The sequence below is a fragment of the Myxocyprinus asiaticus genome, chromosome 48 (assembly GCF_019703515.2).
Source record: "Myxocyprinus asiaticus isolate MX2 ecotype Aquarium Trade chromosome 48, UBuf_Myxa_2, whole genome shotgun sequence".
Lineage (NCBI taxonomy): Eukaryota > Metazoa > Chordata > Actinopteri > Cypriniformes > Catostomidae > Myxocyprinus > Myxocyprinus asiaticus.
This window is the reverse complement of record NC_059391.1, coordinates 28,003,474-28,023,801: the sequence shown is the minus strand read 5'-3', so window position 1 is coordinate 28,023,801 and position 20,328 is coordinate 28,003,474. Positions and strand designations below refer to the sequence as shown.

General features: G+C 38.3%; 2 protein-coding genes and 1 pseudogene across 13 annotated transcripts in view; 2 read left to right on the top strand and 1 right to left on the bottom strand.

Moving 5' to 3' along the window:
• LOC127437111 (ribonuclease inhibitor-like) overlaps nucleotides 1–20,328 on the top strand; it is a 481,472-nt gene that overhangs the window by 21,996 nt on the left and 439,148 nt on the right. For 8 of the 12 annotated variants that reach the window (XR_007896522.1, XM_051691795.1, XM_051691798.1 and 5 more), the window contains exons 2-9: nucleotides 4,281–4,430; nucleotides 4,675–4,703; nucleotides 4,971–5,005; nucleotides 5,407–5,491; nucleotides 7,705–7,752; nucleotides 11,866–11,985; nucleotides 19,053–19,226; nucleotides 19,345–19,518. Coding sequence is in view for 11 of the 12 variants with exons in the window: in XM_051691795.1 (XP_051547755.1) it covers nucleotides 4,281–4,430; nucleotides 4,675–4,703; nucleotides 4,971–5,005; nucleotides 5,407–5,491; nucleotides 7,705–7,752; nucleotides 11,866–11,985; nucleotides 19,053–19,226; nucleotides 19,345–19,518 (815 nt within the window). In the remaining variant the exon portion in view is untranslated. The remainder of the gene's footprint in view (nucleotides 1–4,280; nucleotides 4,431–4,674; nucleotides 4,704–4,970; nucleotides 5,006–5,406; nucleotides 5,492–7,704; nucleotides 7,753–11,865; nucleotides 11,986–19,052; nucleotides 19,227–19,344; nucleotides 19,519–20,328) is intronic. The other 4 variants (XM_051691789.1, XM_051691790.1, XM_051691799.1 and 1 more) reach the window with 4 other exon arrangements.
• The window catches only part of LOC127437619 (tyrosine--tRNA ligase, mitochondrial-like), a 145,884-nt pseudogene that overhangs the window by 96,738 nt on the left and 28,818 nt on the right, over nucleotides 1–20,328 (top strand).
• LOC127437130 (E3 ubiquitin-protein ligase RNF19B-like) overlaps nucleotides 1–20,328 on the bottom strand; it is a 127,035-nt gene that overhangs the window by 84,122 nt on the left and 22,585 nt on the right. The window lies entirely within an intron of this gene.

Genomic DNA, 20,328 nt, shown 5'->3' with positions numbered 1-20,328 from the left:
CAGTCGATTAGTCACTTATAGTCAGTTAAATATCTATTTGGGATCATCTAAATAAAGTGTTACCAGTAATTTTTCATCTTATTAATGTCTTGTCTATACATTGTGATCTGTTGAATGCCACTTTGGTGAATAAAAGTACCAATTTCTTTCCATAAGAGCAAAATTTGTACATTATTCTAAACTTTTGGCTGCAGTATATAAATTGGTAGCAGTCTGACAAATAGCACCTAAACCATGCTAATGCAAGTCCACAAATGCCAACATAATTCTCTAGCCTATTCAAGAGATTGTTGTGTTCCATTGTGTCGAAGGAAGCACTATAATCTAAAAGCACTAGAAGAGAAATGCATCTGCGATCAGATGATAAGGGCAAATCATTTGTAACTCTGATAAGAGCAGTCTCTGTACTATGGTGGGGCCTAAATCCTGAATAAAATTGTTCATATATATATATATATACTATTTTTCTGTAAAAATGAACATAGTTGGGAGGATAATTTTCTAGTGCTTTTGATATAACAGGGAGATTTGAAATCGGTCTATAATTAGCCAGTTTTCCAGGATCAAGCTGTGGCTTCTTAATAAGTGGTTTGATAACTGCCATTTTAAAGTTTCTTGGGACATGTCCTAAGGATAGCTAGGTGTTAATAATATTAAGAAGAGGTTCTGAGATTACAGGGAATACTTCTTTTAACGGCTTAGTTGGTATAGGATCTAACATACATATTGTTTCTTTTGATGTTTCGATAAGTTTTGTTAGCGCTTCATTACCTATGACAGCGGAGGATTGAAGTGATTTGTGAGGAAAATTAAGAAACACTGTATTCTAAGGTACTGTGACAAGATTGCATAATTCCAATTTTATTTCTGATTATTAAAAATTTTTCAGTAAAGAAATTCATGATGTCTTTACTATTGTACTGCGACGGAATATGGGGTGCAGTCGAGGCTTTATTCCTAACCAATTTAGCCACAGTACTGGATAAACACCTAGGAATTTTGTGATTATTTTCTATCAGTTTGCTGAAATATGCAGACTTGGCAGCTTTTAGTGCCTGTCTGTAGCAACAGACACTATCCTTCCATGCACCGCAAAATACCTCTAATTTTGTATTTTTCCATTTGCGCTCCATTTTCCGAGCTGCTCTCTTGAGAGCATGAGTGTGATTGTCATTGTGTCATTGTACCATGGTGCGGGGTTTTTTTCTTTAATTTTATTTAATCGAAAAGGACGACACTATCAAGAGTGCTATAGAAGATTGTATTTATATTTTCTGTTATTTCATCAAGTTCTTCTTGACTTTTTGGCTTACTGTGTATATGAGATAAATCTGGAAGATTTTTAGTGGAGCTATCTTTAGTGGTTGAAAGAATAGTTCTACCTGAACAATAGCATGGTGTAGGTTGATTAACATTAGCTGATCGCAGCATACAAGTAATGAGGGAATTATCTGAGGTGTCATCGCTTTGTGGAAGATTTTGTATTTGTGTCTGAAAGTGTCACATTAAGCATTATTAGTTCAAAAGACTTAAACTTATATCCTGGTCTCTATGTAACACCAAAAACTTCACTGTAAAGTATAGCAACACCTCATCCTCGACCTTTCAGACGAGGCTCGTGTTTATAACAATAATCTGAGGAAGTAGATTCATTTAAACTATATATTCATCCTGTTTAAGCCAGGTTTCAATCAAACAGAGCGCATCCAAATTATGATCTGTAATAATTTACGATTAATTCTTTGTTTGAAAGAGATCTAATGTTTAGTAGTCTACCTTAGTATGATGTGTATCTTCAATATTTGTTGTTGTTATTTTTAAGTTTAACCTTTATCAAATTTTTTCTAAATGATTTAGTGATAGTTTTTTGTTTGGTAGTTCAAGGAACAGACAGTCTCTATATGATATCTAGGTGATACAGCTTCTATGTGCTGTAGTTTTTGTGACCTGTGTGACGTCTCAAGGCAGCTAGCAGATGTTCGGATTAGCCAGTTTGTCTGCTTCTTGACCTGGGCCCCAGTTATTCAAATACTATCACAATTAAGACTATGAGCCAAATTACTAGAGAGGAGAGCGGCACCTTCCCTGGAGAGAGAGACCTCTCTTTAGCAGGTCAGGTCTACCCCAAAAACTCTTCCAATTGTCTGTAAATCCTATGCTATTCTATGGACACCACTCAGACATCCAGCCATTCAGTGACACTAATCTACTATAACACTCATCACCACGACAAGCAGGGAGGGGGCCCAAGCATATTACAGTGTCTGACATTGTTTTGCAAGTTCACACACCTCTTTAACATTATCTTTAGTGAACTCCGACTGGCAAAGCAGGACATCGTTAGTGCCGACATGAATAACATGTTTTTACATGATATAAACTTACTAAATAAACATTATTTATTTAGCATTAGCCAGCACTTGTAAATTTGATCTGATATCAGATGCTTGAGCCCCGGAAATGCATTTAACAATTGTGGCTGGAGTCTCTATTTTCACATTCCTTACAATAGAATCACCAAAAACAAGGGTGCTTTCAACATGATTCTCAGTGGGTGCATCACTAAGTGGGGAGAATTTATTGGAAATCCTAACAGGAACGGGAGAGTGGTGTCTCGTTGCCCTACGAGTGTGCCGCAAGATGTCTCCCAAACACCCTGCTGTGAGGGTTCTTCAGCCGGAACCAAAGTGTGTGTGTTGCTTGCTGTACTACCCACATCCGAAACACTATCTACTGGCTTTCCTCCACTAGCGTTCGGATGCGTGTCTCTAACTCATTAACCTTCTCCATCAGTCTGACTAATGCCTTACATTTATCACATGTGAATCCCTCACTGTTGACGGAAGAAGCTATAGTAAACATGTGGCATGTGATGCAGGAAGCAATAACAATTGTTTGTTGTTGTTGTTGTTGTTGTTATGCTTGTTCTTGAGTGGTGAGGGTTTGAGATCAAAGTGAATCCTTCACACAATTGTTTGTTGTTATGAGTGTTCTTGATAAGCGGTGCTTTGAGGTTGATGCAATAATCTGTGTAGCACAGAGGAGAAAATGGGTGCACTCAGTAAAATGTACACAGTTTAAGTGTGATAAAAATAGAAGCGGATGCACGCGGAAAAATGCACGCAGTTAAATCACGATAGGAGAATAATGCGGAAAAAACAACTGATGCACACTGAAAAATGGCAGAGATAAAAGATTAAAAGATGAAAACAGAAAGATAGGTGATACTAAACAAAGCTAGCAGGCTACAAACACTTGTGCTTGATGTCAGCAGCAACAGGATCAGGAAGTGACCAAGAAAGAAAAACCTAGTGGGAAACCTGGCTTACCGGGTGGCCAGTTCCCCTCTGGCTGTACAACTTGGATATAGTGCCAATTTCAGTTAGCCATGCGTATTATCTTTAAAGTAATATATTTAGAATAAACTCAGAAAATATTTGGTTGTAATGTTTAGGACTATAAGATAAAGCAGAACAAGGGATTGCAAGTTAAAGTCTTAAAAAGTCCATTCTGAGATTGCATAATATACATTATGTTGCCTTAGGATAATTGGTAGATAAAGTCTTGGCTGCAAAATGTATTGTCCAAGTATTCCATTTCAAAAAAGAAAGTAATGCACGCAGTAGTTAAAAAAAATGTTGCTTTATGTTTAAGAAGTTATTGATGACAGCAGATTCACTGGGTAATCTATCATAAATCCATATGATGCAGCCAGAGGGCAGTGAGGTGTGCCTCATTCCATCTTAATTGAGTCTGTCTTTAGGACTGTAGTATGGGCGGTGCCAGTGTAATGTCCCTCGTTGTGTGGTAGGAGCTGGCAGCAGTTCATCATCTGAAGTCACTCATAGGGTCCGAAGCAGACAGTAGTCATCGGGGCATCCCTCTCTGTCTGGTTGGTACAGGCGGCAATAGTGGTCATACTACTGACAGAGTTAAACCTATGTCAAGCCGCTCTTGTAGAAATGTATGAATCTAAGATATAGGGCAATTCACTGGGTCTACACCACGTGAAGAGCACCAGTTCGAGAACATACCCAATTTGTGAGTGTAAAGGCATCTAGTGGACGATGCTCTTTTGGGTGAAGCTCCTCTCCCCTGATGTCATCTTCCGACAGGATCTGATGGTTCGAGCGAGAATCTGAACACTGAAACATAGGATGGGCCTTATGCCAAGGGAATCTATTCTATCACTAAACTTGCATTATTCTCATTATATATGACTCTTTCTGTGGAAATGCAGATGCCTTGCTGATAAACACAGTGTGCTCTCTTCTCAACAGCTAGATTCTTTAAAGTGTGGACCTTCTCCAAACTATGAGCTGTATGTCATCATTAACCACCATGGTTCATATGTTAGCGGCCATTATGATGCTCTCATCAAGGATGACAGTGATAACTGGTATCATTTTGATGATCACAGTGTTCAAAAGGTGAGCTTTTGTTTGATACATTTACTGTATATATGTAAAGACTTCCATACTCTGCATGATTGAGTAGAATCTAGGGTTGAATAGACTGCTGTAATGTGCTGAACAGAGCACAGATATCTGGACATTTCTGACAGACCAATTAGGGAGAACAATTAAAAATGGATAGAAATGGAGATTTTTAAAGGTATTGTATCTCTTAACCTCTCTTTCTGATGAGTTACTTATCAAACCCTTTTCCCTCTAGATGCATCATACAGACAACCTCATTGGCAGGTAGTATTCATATATTTCAAATTACAAAACACATGCCAGTGATTTTAAATTAATTTATTTAAAGACCCTCCTGAGCCTTCAGAAAGGCTGCTGAAAGTACATTAATCGTGTCATTCATTAAAATAAAATAAAAAGTTAGTATGCATTAAAAGATAAAGGAAAATGTGTATGATATATTTGGGCAATAGGTCTTTCTACATATGGGCATACAATTAGTATATGCATATGAAAAGGACTTTTTCATAACTTTGACATTTTTATACACAGATCTCAGTCAGCATACTTGCTGATGTACAGAACAGGTGAGTGTTATTTTATTGAGCGATTCATTCAAACTAATGCTGCATATGTTGAGTTTTGTTTTGCATAGTCAATTCCTTTGATTAACAATGCTTACTGATAATATAATAAATAAATAGCAATAATGATCCTTTAAAAGCAACTTGCATGTGTTGGCTGACTTATGACCATGAATAAAATCCAGCTCTAAATAGATATTGGTTTGACCGACTGTGCCCTAGACAAACATTCATTTGCATTAAATAAGAATGTAATCAGATGGTTCTTGCTAAACTGACATAAGTGCATATGCTATGAAAAAGCACATAATTTCTAAATAATTGTGAACACAAATTTGCAAACTGTTTATCATCTTAACTATGAGAACTGATTGTAAATGACTGAACTTTTCTTTGGTAACCAGTCAAAGTCAAGAATGACGATTTGAAAGCAGGAGAGTCTGCTACAGCAAACTACAGACTACAGACAAATACCAGTGAAGGCAAAAGGTAAGAGAGTCTAATGCATAATTTAAAAATTTAGCAGTCATACAGTGCACTCAGGTTGGATACATCCAAAGAGTCAGGGTTTGGCTGATTGACTTAAGCCTAGCGCACACTACATGACTTTCAGTCGGTGCCCTGGCACACTACACGACTTGCAGTCTTTTGTTCTCAGCCATGGTGGCGCGCACACTAAATGACTGGGTGTATCAACTACACGATCATTCATTGTGGACTGAAGCTCTGTTTATTTGGGGTGATCTGATCACGTGGTCAAACAATATACACATCACCATTACACCTGCTCATATGTGTCTCTTTTTATCGCGTGTGTTAGAATTTCGAGAAGAGAGTCATCGTTCATGTGTATTTCTTCATGATAATAAAGCACAACAAAGTAAAAGAAGAAAAAGAAAGCATTTAAATCCACACACCTGAAAATAGCCTGCAAAGTTTAAATAATTTTTTTAGCGCATCAGTCGATTAACTCGAAATTTGTGCACATGTGAATGGGAAAGTTTGTTCATGATAACATGAAACATTTGTATTATTGCATGATACGGTGCAAAAAGTAAAAGAATTCAAAGGCGAGTTCGCACACTACGTGACCATTGGTTGTAAGATCTATTACTTCTTGCGGACAGTCGCCTACTTTAAAGCAGGCGAGCTTGAGTCATGTAAGGTGTGCTAGGCTTTAGTGCCTGCTTTTTGATGTCCTAACCACACCCAGGGCCACATTAAGGTACTGCTGGGCCCCGGGGCTTCTTCTACATGAACTTGCGCTAGACAGACAGCTTTTGCTGTTGCACACCATGGTTGCCATCTCTTTCATTCTATCATCTTAAATGCATTTGAGGACGGCCCCTAGGGCTTAAACTTGTGTGTTAATGTGGCCATGAATACACCATTCTGCTGGTAAAAAGGATCTTACTCAATTGACTAGCAAAAGTTTTGATCTTTTTTACAGAGCAGAAAGATGGTACATTTTAAATGTGTATATCTGCTATAAGTTTAATTATGTCAAATTCTAGGTATATGCTATATACTGTTTACTCCTGAGCATAAAAAAATAAATAAATAAAAATGGGCCAAGCCCAAAATGGCAAAACATGAAGCTTTAAATGGTCTCCACAAGAAATCATTGGACAGGAAATGAGCACTCCTGAGAGCTTCTGTGCCACCATTTGCTGGTTAAATTTTGCTGCAGTGTTTGGAAAAAGCTGGAATCAGGGAAAATCACTTATATATTCTACCAGTCTGCAAAGGTAAAATCATGATAACATTCAAACTAACACATGTCTGGGTGTACAACATTTCCCAAAAATATCTTCTGGGATGTGTTTTTCTAAAACGATTAGTCATTAGTTGCTGATCTGCCCATCAAAGGACTGACAACTGGAACCAAGAATGAAAGAATGGAAGAAGCAGGGAGAGATCTAGAGTGTGCAGTGTTGTGAATCCTAAGATAAGAGTGAGAAAATCTGCTCCAAAAATTAGCAAAATATCACACATGGGTTGCTGTCAAAAATTGCATAGCTGGTCTGCGTCAGGCCAACTGTAGCTATTCGGTAGTTTACAGGACCCTAAAGGCAGAGAAAATCCTTATTTCTCTATTACCTATTGCTCAACGCTTTGAAACAACAGGTGATGTTGCCAGAAAGAAAGCAGTTTGGAAGGCCCAAAGCCTCTTCATGCAGGGCTGATCACAATTTACAGTTCTCAAAGACAGGAAAAAAAAGCCTACAAAAATTGTCATATAAATTGATCCTGCCCACACTACAAAGAACACCAGGAAGTGTCTTGAGAACAAGTCCTTCAGGCTCATGGTTTAGCCTGGTCAGAGTTCAGATTTTAACCTTAGAATATTTGGTCTCACATTTAACGCAAATTAATCGGTCTGCAAGTTTACCCACAAGCCTTAAACATTTAAAGAAACCAAAGGGAAAACTATCCCATATCTATTTGTTAAATTGGTGGTGAAAACCATTAAAAACCTAATGTTTTGCCATTTGGGGTTGGGCCCATTTTTTGCCAAGGAGTGTAGAATAGATTAACTCAAATTAAAAGAGATGAAATAAAAGACACAAAACTCCATGAAATTTTGAAGACAGGCTTTTACTGCATACGTGCACAGTAAGACCAGAAACATGTATTGGACAATAAAAGGTCAAATTTTGATTGCATGTTTTACGTATGATAATCATTTGCATATTCTCCAGTAGGATTGTCGACATGTTAGACAAAACAAAAAAGAAGGATCTTGAAAGGTGGGTGATTTAAAAAAAATTTTTTTATTATGCCTTAACACAATTAAAAAAATTAAAAACATTTGCAAAGAAACTTAAATGTGATATGGTCCTTCACTTTTATGCATTCAGCCCAGAAAATCTCTCAGGCAGACAGACAGACAGACAGATGGACGGATGGATGGATGGATAGATAGATAGATATATTGTTGGGTCGGCACCAAAATCAAACAAAGGGTGTCCAAACAAATTACAGAAACCAACAGGCCTTGCTCACTTTACACCTAGGCGTGAAATTCTGAAGGATTGAACTCTCAACTCCTATTGGATGAAATGTACGACAGAACGCATCCCTTAACCATGATGTTATCGAGACTATAAAACCCCGGAGATTCCTCCAAAGCCTTGCTTCCAGCGACAGTATTCGCCGCGTCTAATTACAGCCCTGCTGCTCCCAGGTGTAGCCTCGCTGCCCAAGGAAGTAACGTACGTACTTGAACATTGGCCATACAATCTCCATCTCGCTGAAGGAGCTGAGATTCTCCGTGTTCCACCGAGCATGCTAACGGATCCAAAGGAGACCACTGAGCAATCCGCGTCTCACCCTTTTGCCTGCAGAAGTGAAGAAATAAGATTTCTCTTCCTTCTTCAACCGAGTCAAAGACACTGCATGCAAAATTTCAAGTCGATTGGACTAACGGTTCCATAGTTAGACATTTTTTGTTTTTTTTAATTATTATAACACCACCAAGAAGCAAAGGTCAGAATGAGTCCTTACATACGTGTACCAAATTTGGTGATAGTATCTCAATCTGTTCAAAAGTTATAATCGTGCCCACTACGAACGTTTTGGTGTATGTGGTTTAAATCCAACAATTATTTACAGACAGTGGGTCAGAAGTTTACATACACTAAGTTAACTGTGCCTTTAAGCAGCTTGGAAAATTCCAGAAAATGATGTCAAGCCTTTAGGCAATTAGCCAATTAGCTTCTGATAGGCTAATTGGAGTCAATTGGAGGTGTACCTGTGGATGTATTTTAAGACATACCTTCAAACTCAGTGACTCTTTGCTTGACATCATGGGAAAATCTAAAGAAATCAGCCAAGACCTCAGAAAAAAATTGTGGACCTCCACAAGTCTGGTTCATCCTTGTGAACAATTTCCAAACTCCTGAAGGTACCGCGTTCATCTGTACAAACAATAGTACGCAAGTATAAACACCATGGGACCACGCAGCCATTATACCGCTCAGGAAAGTGACACATTCTGTCTCCTAGAGATGAACGTAGTTTGGTGCGAAGAGTGCAAATCAATCCCAGAACAACAGCAAAGGACCTTGTGAAGATGCTGGAGGAAACAGGTGGACAAGTATCTATATCCACAGTAAAATGAGTCCTATATCGACATAACCTGAAAGGCTGCTCGGCAAGGATGAAGCCACTGTTACAAAACTGCCATAAAACAGCCAGACTACAGTTTGCAAGTGCACATGGGGACAAAGATCTTGCCTCTTGGAGAAATGTCCTCCTGGGCTGATGAAACCATAATTGAACTGTTTGGTCATAATGACCATCGTTATGTTTGGAGGAAAAAGGGTGAGTCGAAGAACACCATCCCAACCGTGAAGCATGGGGGTGGCAGCATCAGGTTGTGGGGTGCTTTGCTGCAGGAGGGACTGGTGCATTTCACAAAATAGATGGCATCATGAGGAAGGAAAATTATGCAGCTATATTGAAGCAACATCTCAAGACATCAGCCAGGAAGTTAAAGCTTGGTCACAATGACCCCAAGCATACCTCTGAAGTTGTGGCAAAATGGCTTAAGGACAACAAAGTCAAGATATTGGAGTGGCCATCACAAAGCCCTGACCTCAATCCGATAGAAAATTTGTGGGCTGAACTGAAAAAGCGTGTGCGAGCAAGGAGTCCTACAAACCTCACTCAGTTACACCAGTTCTGTCTGGAGGAATGGGCCAAAATTCCAGCAACTTATTGTGAGAAGCTTGTGGAAGACTACCCAAAACATTTGACCCAAGTTAAAGAATTTAAAGGCAATGCTACCAAATACTAACAAAGTGTATGTAAACTTCTGACCCACTGGGAATGTGATGAAAGAAATAAAAGCTGAAATAAATAATTCTCTCTACTATTATTCAGATTTTTCACATTCTTAAAATAAAGCAGTGATCCTAACTGACCTAAGATAGGGAATGTTTTCTACGATTAAATGTCCGGAATTGTGAAAAACTGTGTTACACCTTGGCTAAGGTGTATGTAAACTTCTGACTTCAACTGTATGTTTATTGGATTATATTACCTTCATGTCTGACTTTAATCTTGACAAACCTGATATTGTTTGAAAGCTATAAGTCTCTAGCTTCGAAATATGCCCACTGTTTTACGATCTGAATGACATCATTACAGAAATGCATTAAAATACTGAAAGAGTGGATTTTAAAACATGCAACATGTGAGCGGTATTACTTATCTTTTATATCTTCTGGTTTTGCTCCAATCGGATGATGGCAGGAAATTCAAGCATACAGTCCATGGTAAATGTCCATGATTGAAAGTAGACTTGACCATTTTATCCAAAACAGCAAAAATTTAGGGAAAAAATGACTGATCATCCTTTGTTTGCTTCATCACGTAAATTAAAATGTCTGTTATCAAAAAAAAAAATATATTGATTATAAAACTTATTTCATCAATCAGCATTGAGGTCTTGAGGTCTCCACTATTCCGGTGAAATGTCTGCATTGTTTGAGCCCACCCATGAGTCTCTCTGTAATTCACAGGCAGAGCTGTCAATCAAACCAGATCAAAGGCTCCATGTCCTCTCCAAAATGCTCATTGGCTGTTTCAGTGAATAGATGCAGCCAGTGGATTGCTAGACAAGATTTGATTGGCAGGTCATGTAGCCATTGGTATGACGTTTCTATGGTTACAGGGGTTGGCCTTGCTCATTTCAGAACAGTGACGTCATCCTAGTGTTTATTTGGATAGAGAACCTAAGGCCACCATAACCAGAGGTGGGTAGAGTAGTCAAAAACTGTACTCAAGTAAAAGTACATTTACTTTAAAAAAATAATTACTCAAGTAGAAGTAAAAGTGCTAACATAAATAATTACTTGAGTAAGAGTAAGAAAGTATCAAATTAAAAGAGTACTCAAGTACTCAAGTGACTTCCTTTCTTCTGCAGAACACACATTAATTTTTTTAGAAGAATATTTCAGCTCTGTAGGTCCCGTTACATGTAATCCGTTACTCCCCAAACCTGAGTATACTGAACATTTGTTATTTTGAAGTCAGAGATGACTGAGAGTACAGAATAACAGTGCTGTGAGTCAGATGTTCAGATGTGTTTCCCAAAAGCATTATTAGTGTAAGTTGATCGTAGGTACCATAGGCACTAATGATCTTTAAGAGCAACTTGGGCTAACAATGCTTTTGGTTAACACAGCCCTGAGTGATTCCATTCATTCAGTTGAACGATTTGTCAGACTGAATCAACATGCAAGTTTGTGAGTAAGAGTGAATTATGGTAATGCTAGAGGTGATGCTACAGAGTAATTCCTGCACCTTTGGTGCTTGGAGCCCTAATAAGTTTAAATAGTAGATCAGTAGGTTGTTTTTTTTTTCTCAAGCCAACCTAATGAAGACTCCAGTCATATCAGTAACCTTATTCAACATGGAGAGGGTCCGCTTATGGAGGCTGCCATGTTAGAATCACATGGCCAGCCGAATACTACTCACTTAATCTCAGTAATCGTCCTAATGTTTGACATTTGCACTCACTGATTAAAGTAATCATGGCTGACTGTGAATAGTAAATTTCTAAAATGGCATCTGAAACTGAAAACTATTGATTTTAAATGATGCTGCATCCAAGCCACTAGATGTCTAAGATGACTAAAAATGTACTGAGTGCACCTTTAATGTGATTATTAAAAAACAGCTCATTGGTTAATAAAAATAAAAAAACCAAGAAGCAAGAAAATGCAGAATCTGATAAAATATGAGAAGATCAGTTTAAACGAAATGCATGTTTAGCAGGCTTTGCACCACCAAATAGCTTTCACTATGTCAACTGTCAGTTTTCTGAAAGTGATCAATTTTATTTTTACCTGCAGAAAGAACAACCCTGGACAAGCACAGGTGAATAAGTCAAAGGAGCCTGGACAAGCACAGGTGAACAAGTCAAAGGAGCCTGGACAAGCACAGGTGCTTGAGAACAAACCTGCTGACGCTGAGTAAGTAATGTAATGCAAGAAAATAATAACTTTCGGTTCCACTTTATATTAGATGGCCTTAACAATTTTGTACTTAATTTGTTAGTGTACTTATTATGTATATACATGTTGTTACATTGTAATTACATTTAAAGAACTTGCATTTAATTACATTTGTAGTTACACTGTTAACTCTACCCCTAACTCAACCCTTACCCCAAAACCTAACTCTAACCCCTAATCCAAACCTTAACCCTACCCTTACTCCTAAACCAACCCATACCTCAACCTCAGTAGCAGCAAATGTGGGAATTTTGCAGAACAACATGCAGTTACACAGAAAATACATAGTCTTTTATATATTTAATGTTAGTACATACTAGTTAAGGTCGCCTAATATAAAGTGTGACCAATAATTAGTTCAGCTGTAACTTGTTTTAATCCAGTATTTAAATCTTGATCTTGGTGCTGTGGTGTGTCAGTGATACTGAAGTCTATTTGCTTAGTCATGTAAACCCATTCAGATTTCGAACAACTTATGGATGCCTATTAAAAAAACTTTTTTCATAAATACTCTCATGCGGGATGATAGTTCAGCTCTGATATCAGACCTGAGGCAGCTGGACCTGAGTAACAGTTTCCTCAGAGATTCAGGAGTGAAACAGCTTTCAACTTTCAGCAAAAAACTGCTTATGTGTGAATAGAGAAAATTGGAGAACTAGGAATGCCACTTAAAAATAAACTAAAGAAATCAATCATCAATTGATAGGCATAACAAGACTGAATCCATCATATTATATGAGATATCATTTGGGCTGCTACAAGTCCTTTTGGTCTAGTCCTGGACTACAGTTACAAATAACTAATCAATTCTCATGTCATTCTCCATGTCTGTTTGGTTTGGCTCTGCATTATTGCAAGTGCCCTCCTGCATTCACCTTTACAACTGCTGAATGAGAACCAGGTAGGGGTGACTGGCCATAGGGACAACTGGGACTTTTCACGGGCCGAACGGGGTGCGATAAGCTGAAGAGGGCCTCAAAATGCTGCCTGCAACATGCCGTTGGTGGCCGCGTTAAGTGGACGTGGACAGACGTGGATAACGGACCCCGCCATTAAATATTAATCAATAACACCCTAAACTGGCCAAACAACCTGCACAGACACTCATTTATTATGCTAAGACAACAGCCAATAGCATCTCCCCAAGCATATACAACAACAGACATTACAGTATATTCATGGTAAGGAAATTATTTGATGCCTTATTAGCACCTGACATTTATTTAAATGGGTAAATGTGCCATTTTAGCTTGTGCAGAAGGTAACCTTCTCATGTCAACACTTTCACGCATGCGCGTTCCTGTTGATACTTTTGCCACTCGCCTTTCAGCTTATTAATAATGGAATATTTTAAATTAAATACTTTTAAGTCTCAAGTCACGCTGAACTGATAAACACATTTGTGTGTGCAGCACTAGCAAGTTCTGTTTTTGTTGGTGTTGTGTTGTTTGTATAGCTGGTTAATCCTATTCATTTGCAGTAAAGTTAGTATGTTAAAGTTAAAGCCTATATCTTAGTTAATGTTATGGTCTTTCTTACTTTTATTGTCTTAATTACCCATTTTAAATAGCTTTATTTTTTTCTAGATGATGATAAAACCATTGATTGTTGTTATTAATATTATTATTAAAAGTCATCCGATAATGATTGCTCGAACCATGTATCCATACTAAATCCTTTTGTATTCTTGAAATCTCATGCCTCCCATGTTTCTAGGTTCCTGTAATGTTTTGACAGAAGTTCATGTTAAGTATATTAAACTTATGTTAGGTGTTTGAGTGGATGGTACTTTCTCCATCGTGTGCAGGGGTGTTTGGGAACATTGCCAGTTTTTGAGTAGAAGTTTCCAATTCGTTCATGTGTGTCAAAATAAGAGGCGATCTGGTGCTGTAATGTGTTATTTTGAATGGTATGACTACTCGTGGGTGTTAAGTTGCATTGAAGTTGAATTGCAAAGAAAAATGCAAACACATAGTATGTCTCCACTCAAGATATACATGCACAGATATGTGGATGCAATCGTGGTTTATTAAAATAAAAAGTTACAAAAGGTCAGACTCAAACCCTCAACTAGACCAACCAGTCAACTTTGAATAATAGAGGCGATTGATCTATTTTACCATGAACTAATAATATCCCATGATGGACAGATTCAGAGCTCAGGTTATTACCAGTGTTGGGTGTAATGCAATTAAAAAAGTAACAAAAATTGTGCACATGAGTGTAACGCATTACATTTTAAATATTGTAATCAGATTACAGTTACTGACTTTTAATTCATCTAATTACTTTTAAGTACATTATTAGCGTTATACATGTTTTTGAAATAATATAATTTATTTAGAATTATTTTAAAGCATGAATTAGTGACATGTATTGAGTGAGATCTATGGTAAAATTAGTAATGTGAGGGAGAAATGTGAGGTGCTGAGTGTATGACTTATGTACAACAATGAACAAGGAGGAAAAATACATTATTTTGAATTTGTTGAGAGGAAAAGTGTTTTAGAAAGTAACTTAAAATTAAAGTAATTAGTAATGTGATTACTTTTACAATAAAGTAATTAGTAAAGTAATCTGATTATAATTTAGAGAAGTAGTCATTTGTAGTGGATTACTATTTTGAGTAACATCCACAACACTGGTTATTACTATGATTAGTAAAATATTTAAGCGCTTGAATTCGTAATCATAAATTACTATTTATCAAACTAAAATTTTAAATAATGTTTTACTGTAACGAGTGGCTGCTGGCAATGAAGATGATGACGTGAAGAATCCAAGTGCAATTTTATTGACAAATGTGATATCCAAAAATCCTAACTATAGATGTGAACTAAACAAAACATAAACATGAACAATTAACATGAACATAAATTGACTTGACTTGGACTTGACTTAACCTTGACTTGACATAGCATGACACGTTACCAAACACATACAATACTTGACAAACAACAATGGAAAACATGAGGGCTTAAATACATGGACATGGGAGAACATAAACCAAAGGACAAACAGAACTCTAAACAAGATAATCAAACAATGAACCAATGAAAACAAGACACATGAACATGGAGGGAAAACAGGACATCACATGACAAGGGACACATGACATGAAACAGGAACCAAACTTTTCAAAATAAAAGACATGAACACATGAATCAACAAAATACACATGACATATCCCCCCAACTAAGGGGCGGCTCCCAACACCCAACACATGAACAAAACACATAAAACATGACATAATAATCCAAAGTCCTGTAGGGAGCTGGGGGAGGGGAGGTGTGGGGGGGTGGGGGGGGTCTTGAGGAGTGGCTTGGAATGGCATAGCGTGGGGCATGGGACCAGGGCAGAGTCAATGGAAGGTGGGGCCCTGAGAGGCTCGAGGGGTGGAGCTGTGGAAGGTGGGCTTGTGAGAGACTTGAGGGGCAGAGCCATGGAAAGCGGAGCCATGAGAGACTTGAAGGGTGACATCATGGAACTTGGTGCCCAGAGAGTAGCCGAAGACTCGAAGGGCCAGGGTGGAGCTGATGGCAGGGAGGACCAAGGCGGCGCTGGAGGCTCAGAGGAGCAAGGCGGAGCTGGGGGATCGGAAGACTGAGGCGGAGCTGTAGGGAAGGAGGTCCCTGGTGGAGCTGATGGATCGGAGGGACGAAGCACAGCCAGAGGATCGAAGAGCCCAGGCGGAGCCAGGTGACTGACAGACCAAGGAGGAGCTGGAGGGATGAGGGACCCAGGCAAAGCCGACAGGCTGAAGGACCGCAGTGGAGCCAAGGGAATGCAGAGCTGAGGCAATGTCGAGGGACCGACAGGCCAAGGCAGAGTCCAGGGCTCGGTGGGTCCAGGCGGGGTCGGAGGGTTGAAAGGTGGGTACAATGGCGGGAACCATCTCCAGGTCCAACTGCTCAGATGTGGCCATGACATGGCGTGGAACAGACTCAGGCATGGCTGTGACGTGGCGTGGAGCAGGCTCAGGCGTGGCTGTGACGTGGCGTGGAGCAGGCTCAGGCGTGGCTGTGACGTGGCGTGGAGCAGGCTCAGGCGTGGCTGTGACGTGGCGTGGAGCAGGCTCAGGCGTGGCTGTGACGTGGAGCAGGCTGAGGGGTGGCTGTGACGTGGCGTGGAGCAGGCTGAGGCGTTGATGTGACGTGGTGTGGAGTAGGCTGAGGATCCAAGATGCTAGTTCAGCGGCCATGACGTGAAACTCTGGCTCGGCGGCCATGACGTGGAACTCTGGCTCGGCAGCCATGACGTGGAACTCTGGCTCGGCGGCCATGTCGTGGAACTCTGGCTCGGAACCCACCTCCCCCACAGTGAACATGGAACCAATAATCTGCAGGGCGAGGTCGATATATTGAGCCAGGCTGTGGGTACTCTGACCTCCTGGCATCAGTGAAAATATTGGCTGATTTAATCCAAAACGGAAAATGCCTTTGAGGGCAACCTCATTAAAGTTCACCAGGCAAGCCAGAGCGCAGAAGTCCTCAACATAATGCTCCAGGGGATGATTCCCCTGACGTAGGCGGAGGAGGTGAATTGCTGGGTTCATTGTAGGCAGTCAGGTATTCCTGTAATGAGTGGCTGCTGGCAATGACGAAGACGATGGCATGAAGAAGTGCAATTTTATTGACAAACGTGATATCCAAAAACCCTAACTATAGATGTGAACTAAACAAAACACAAACATGAACAATTAACATGAACATAAACTTGACTTGACTTAACCTTGACTTGACATAGCATGACACGTTACCAAACACATACAATACTTGGCAAACAACAATGGAAAACATGAGGGCTTAAATACATGCACATGGGAGAACATAAACCAATGAACAAACAGAACTATAAACAAGATAATCAAACAATGAACCAGTGAAAACAAGACACATGAACATGGAGGGAAAACGGGACATCACATGAGAAGGAACACATGATATGAAACAGGAACTAAACTTTTCAAAATAAAAGACATGAAAAACACGAATCAACAAAATACACATGACATTTACTGTGCACAAACTAATTATTATTCATGAGTTAAGCCACTTTGCATCCTTATGAGAGTGGCGAACACATCAACAGTATGTACATGCACGAGAAACTTGACATGAGAGGGTTACCTTCTAGACACAAGTCACTTCATGTGTGTATGAGCCTTTACACAAACACAAACACACTCAAGTGACACTATAACAGTGCATTTTTTTTTAAAATTGTCAAATAAAACCAATAAATCAGCCTGAGAAATGAGGGGGTGAGACAATAACACACCCGCAATGTAGAACACATGCACATACACACACACACACACACACACACACACTCACACACACATAAATGGGCGAGACTAAAACAGACAGGAGGCAGAAAACACAAACTTTGAGAAATAATAGTTTAATAATGTCTAAATATACATGTATATCCAAATGTATCATTTGTGATAAAATATAAAATGATTATAACAAGCAATCAGACTACGCAGTAGTTTTGGCGCCCCTGAACGCAGATAACAGTGTTACTGTTTTATTCTTTTTCATTTTAAAGATTTTTTGCTTATTTATGCTGTTGTTGTTTTATTTGTTGCCATTTATTTATCTGCAGGGGCACTGTTTGGATTTTCGGGCCCCCTGACAACTTTTTACTCTGGTCCCCAGAGTGTTCTCAGAATTCATAACATTTTTATTTTTCATAAACATTATCATTATTACTAATCATATAAGCATGATTGCACATTCAATATACTTAAAACAAATTTAAGTTTGAATAGTTTATTAAAATAACTTGATGTTTAACTACATTATGAACATACAGTAGCTAATTTACGGATCTTCATTTCAGTGAGCTGGAACTGTGCTACAAAATGTCATTTAGATTTTATATATATATATATATATATATATATATATATATATATATATATATATATATATATATATATATATATTTTATGTTGATTTAAGTCATCTCTTGGGATATCTGAAGGCAAAGAAAACCATATATCTACCTAATCAGAGAGCAATAGAACTGAATCGATTTTGCACATGAGAAAAACTGATAGTTTGGTCCATAATTTATGGAGGTCCATATTTTAAAGATTTGCATGAATTACTACAAGTTAGACCATGTGTAATTCATCATTGAGTGGGTTAATGTAACTATGGTTTCTATAAAACAAATATCGTTAAAAGCTGTTGCTATATTTGTGAGCGTAAACACATTTCTAATCTATAATTAAACCCGTCATCGTTGGCCTATAATAAAAAACAGAGCAGACTCCTCCTTCCCCTTTTATATAGCTTTAATAAGAATCTATAACATTTCTATCAAAATCTCTATTACTACCTTTAGTCAGTGATGCTATGGCACATTATTTTCTAGTCTTTTCTCATCTCGTCAGTGCTGTTTATGTCTGGCCGTATGAGATGTCTGGCACTTGTGTGTTTGAAAGTGGAAAACTGTTAGTATAATTCTAGTCTGATAGGTTTTTTGGTCTAAGCTGCGCTGTTTGTCATCTGCTTGGCATGATCCAGCTTAATTTATGACACATCTAGTGCGAGGAATCACGCAAAGCACTCTGCACTGTTTAAATTGAAAAAGAAAGCATGATTAGCACTTATGTTAAAAAGGCCTTTGGGGATAAATCACTGAACATCTTAAGTGGGCCCACACACAAGATCATATTTTTATTATCAAGTAAGAGCATTCTTCATTTTTCTTTTGCAAAATTGTCATTATCACAAAATCATTTAGGAATAATTCAGGGTTTCTGCTGGGCTCTCTGTCTTTCCAGGACCCTTAGAATTGTCCTAACCTTCAACCATGTTACGGCGCCCCTGGTTTTCTGTCCTGTGGCGACTAAAATGGCATCTTTTTTGTTTCTGAGTTGTTTGTGGTCTCACAAGCCACAGGTTACAGAGTACCAATGTCCTAGAATAACATACGAGATGTGATAACTGGAACAGTAATATTTAATAATTGAAAACCTGATTTTCACTGTATTCTGACTTTAAAAACAGGTTGAGATCTTGTCATATTAAAGAGGAAGGCTGTGCTGTTCTGAATTCAGCTCTGAGATCAAACCCATCACATCTAAGAGAACTGGACCTGAGTCAGAATGACATTAGAGATTCTGGAGTGAAACAGCTTTCAGAACTACTGAAACATCCTCAGTGTGAGCTGGAGAAACTGTGGTATGTCTGTGTTTTGTTTTGATGTTGTAGATTTTTGGTAACAGGGATGAAGAGAGCTTAGGTCTTTCTGACATCAGCAGTTTATTAACCATTGAAAATATTTCCCTCACACACACAGGTTGAGATCTTGTGGTATGCGCGAGATTGGTTGTACTGATCTGAGTTCAGCTCTGAGATCAAACCCGTCACATCTAAGAGAACTGGACCTGAGTCAGAATGACATTAGAGATTCAGGAGTGAAACGGCTTTCATATCTACTACAGGATCCTCGCTGGAAACTGGAGAAACTGTGGTGAGTGGGATTAATCTTGTGCATATTTTGTTATTACATTGACCTTGGGCCTGTCACAGTTTGTTGTATTTTTCTGGATGCAAGAAATAAAAAAATAAAAAAATCTTTAACCTCAGATAGCATTTTGTTTTTCACATGATTCTTAACTCATAATGAAAGCAGCTTGATCCAATAGTTCTTTTTGCTGGCATCATTATATTTATCGATTGAGAGTAAATTCCTTCTAACAACCACAGGCTTCAGTTTTACTGTGCGCTGATGTGACAGAGTTTTGATGTTTTGGTCTCTTACTCTTTGAAAGGAAATGGCTGTGAAATAACTAAATTAATTGTAGCATTCCCACTAATAACTTTGCTCATTATATTTAGTATTGACTATTTCATGGATGGGCAATTTTCATGGTGGTGAAGTAAAAAAAAAAAAAAACTATTTTCGTCCAAGAGGCCACGTTACAAATCCACACTGTCGCATTATTTACACTCTTATCCAGTTTCCTAATTATTGTGGGTAATCCATGAACAATTAATACAAAGTTTTTTAAAAATATTTTCTTAACAGTAACTTTTCAGTATGTGCAATTCACATGGACAATTCATGTTCATTTGACAAGCAAAACTACTTCAACATGACATATTATCAAGTAAATTATAAATATCTAATTTACATTTGCAACACACTAAAATGTATAACACCAACACAATTTATAGGCGTTTATTAAAAACATAGTATCACCAAATCCAAATATTATATCATTAACAATACTGAATACAAGAACATTTCAATGCATAGACATTTCCAATCCATTTCTGG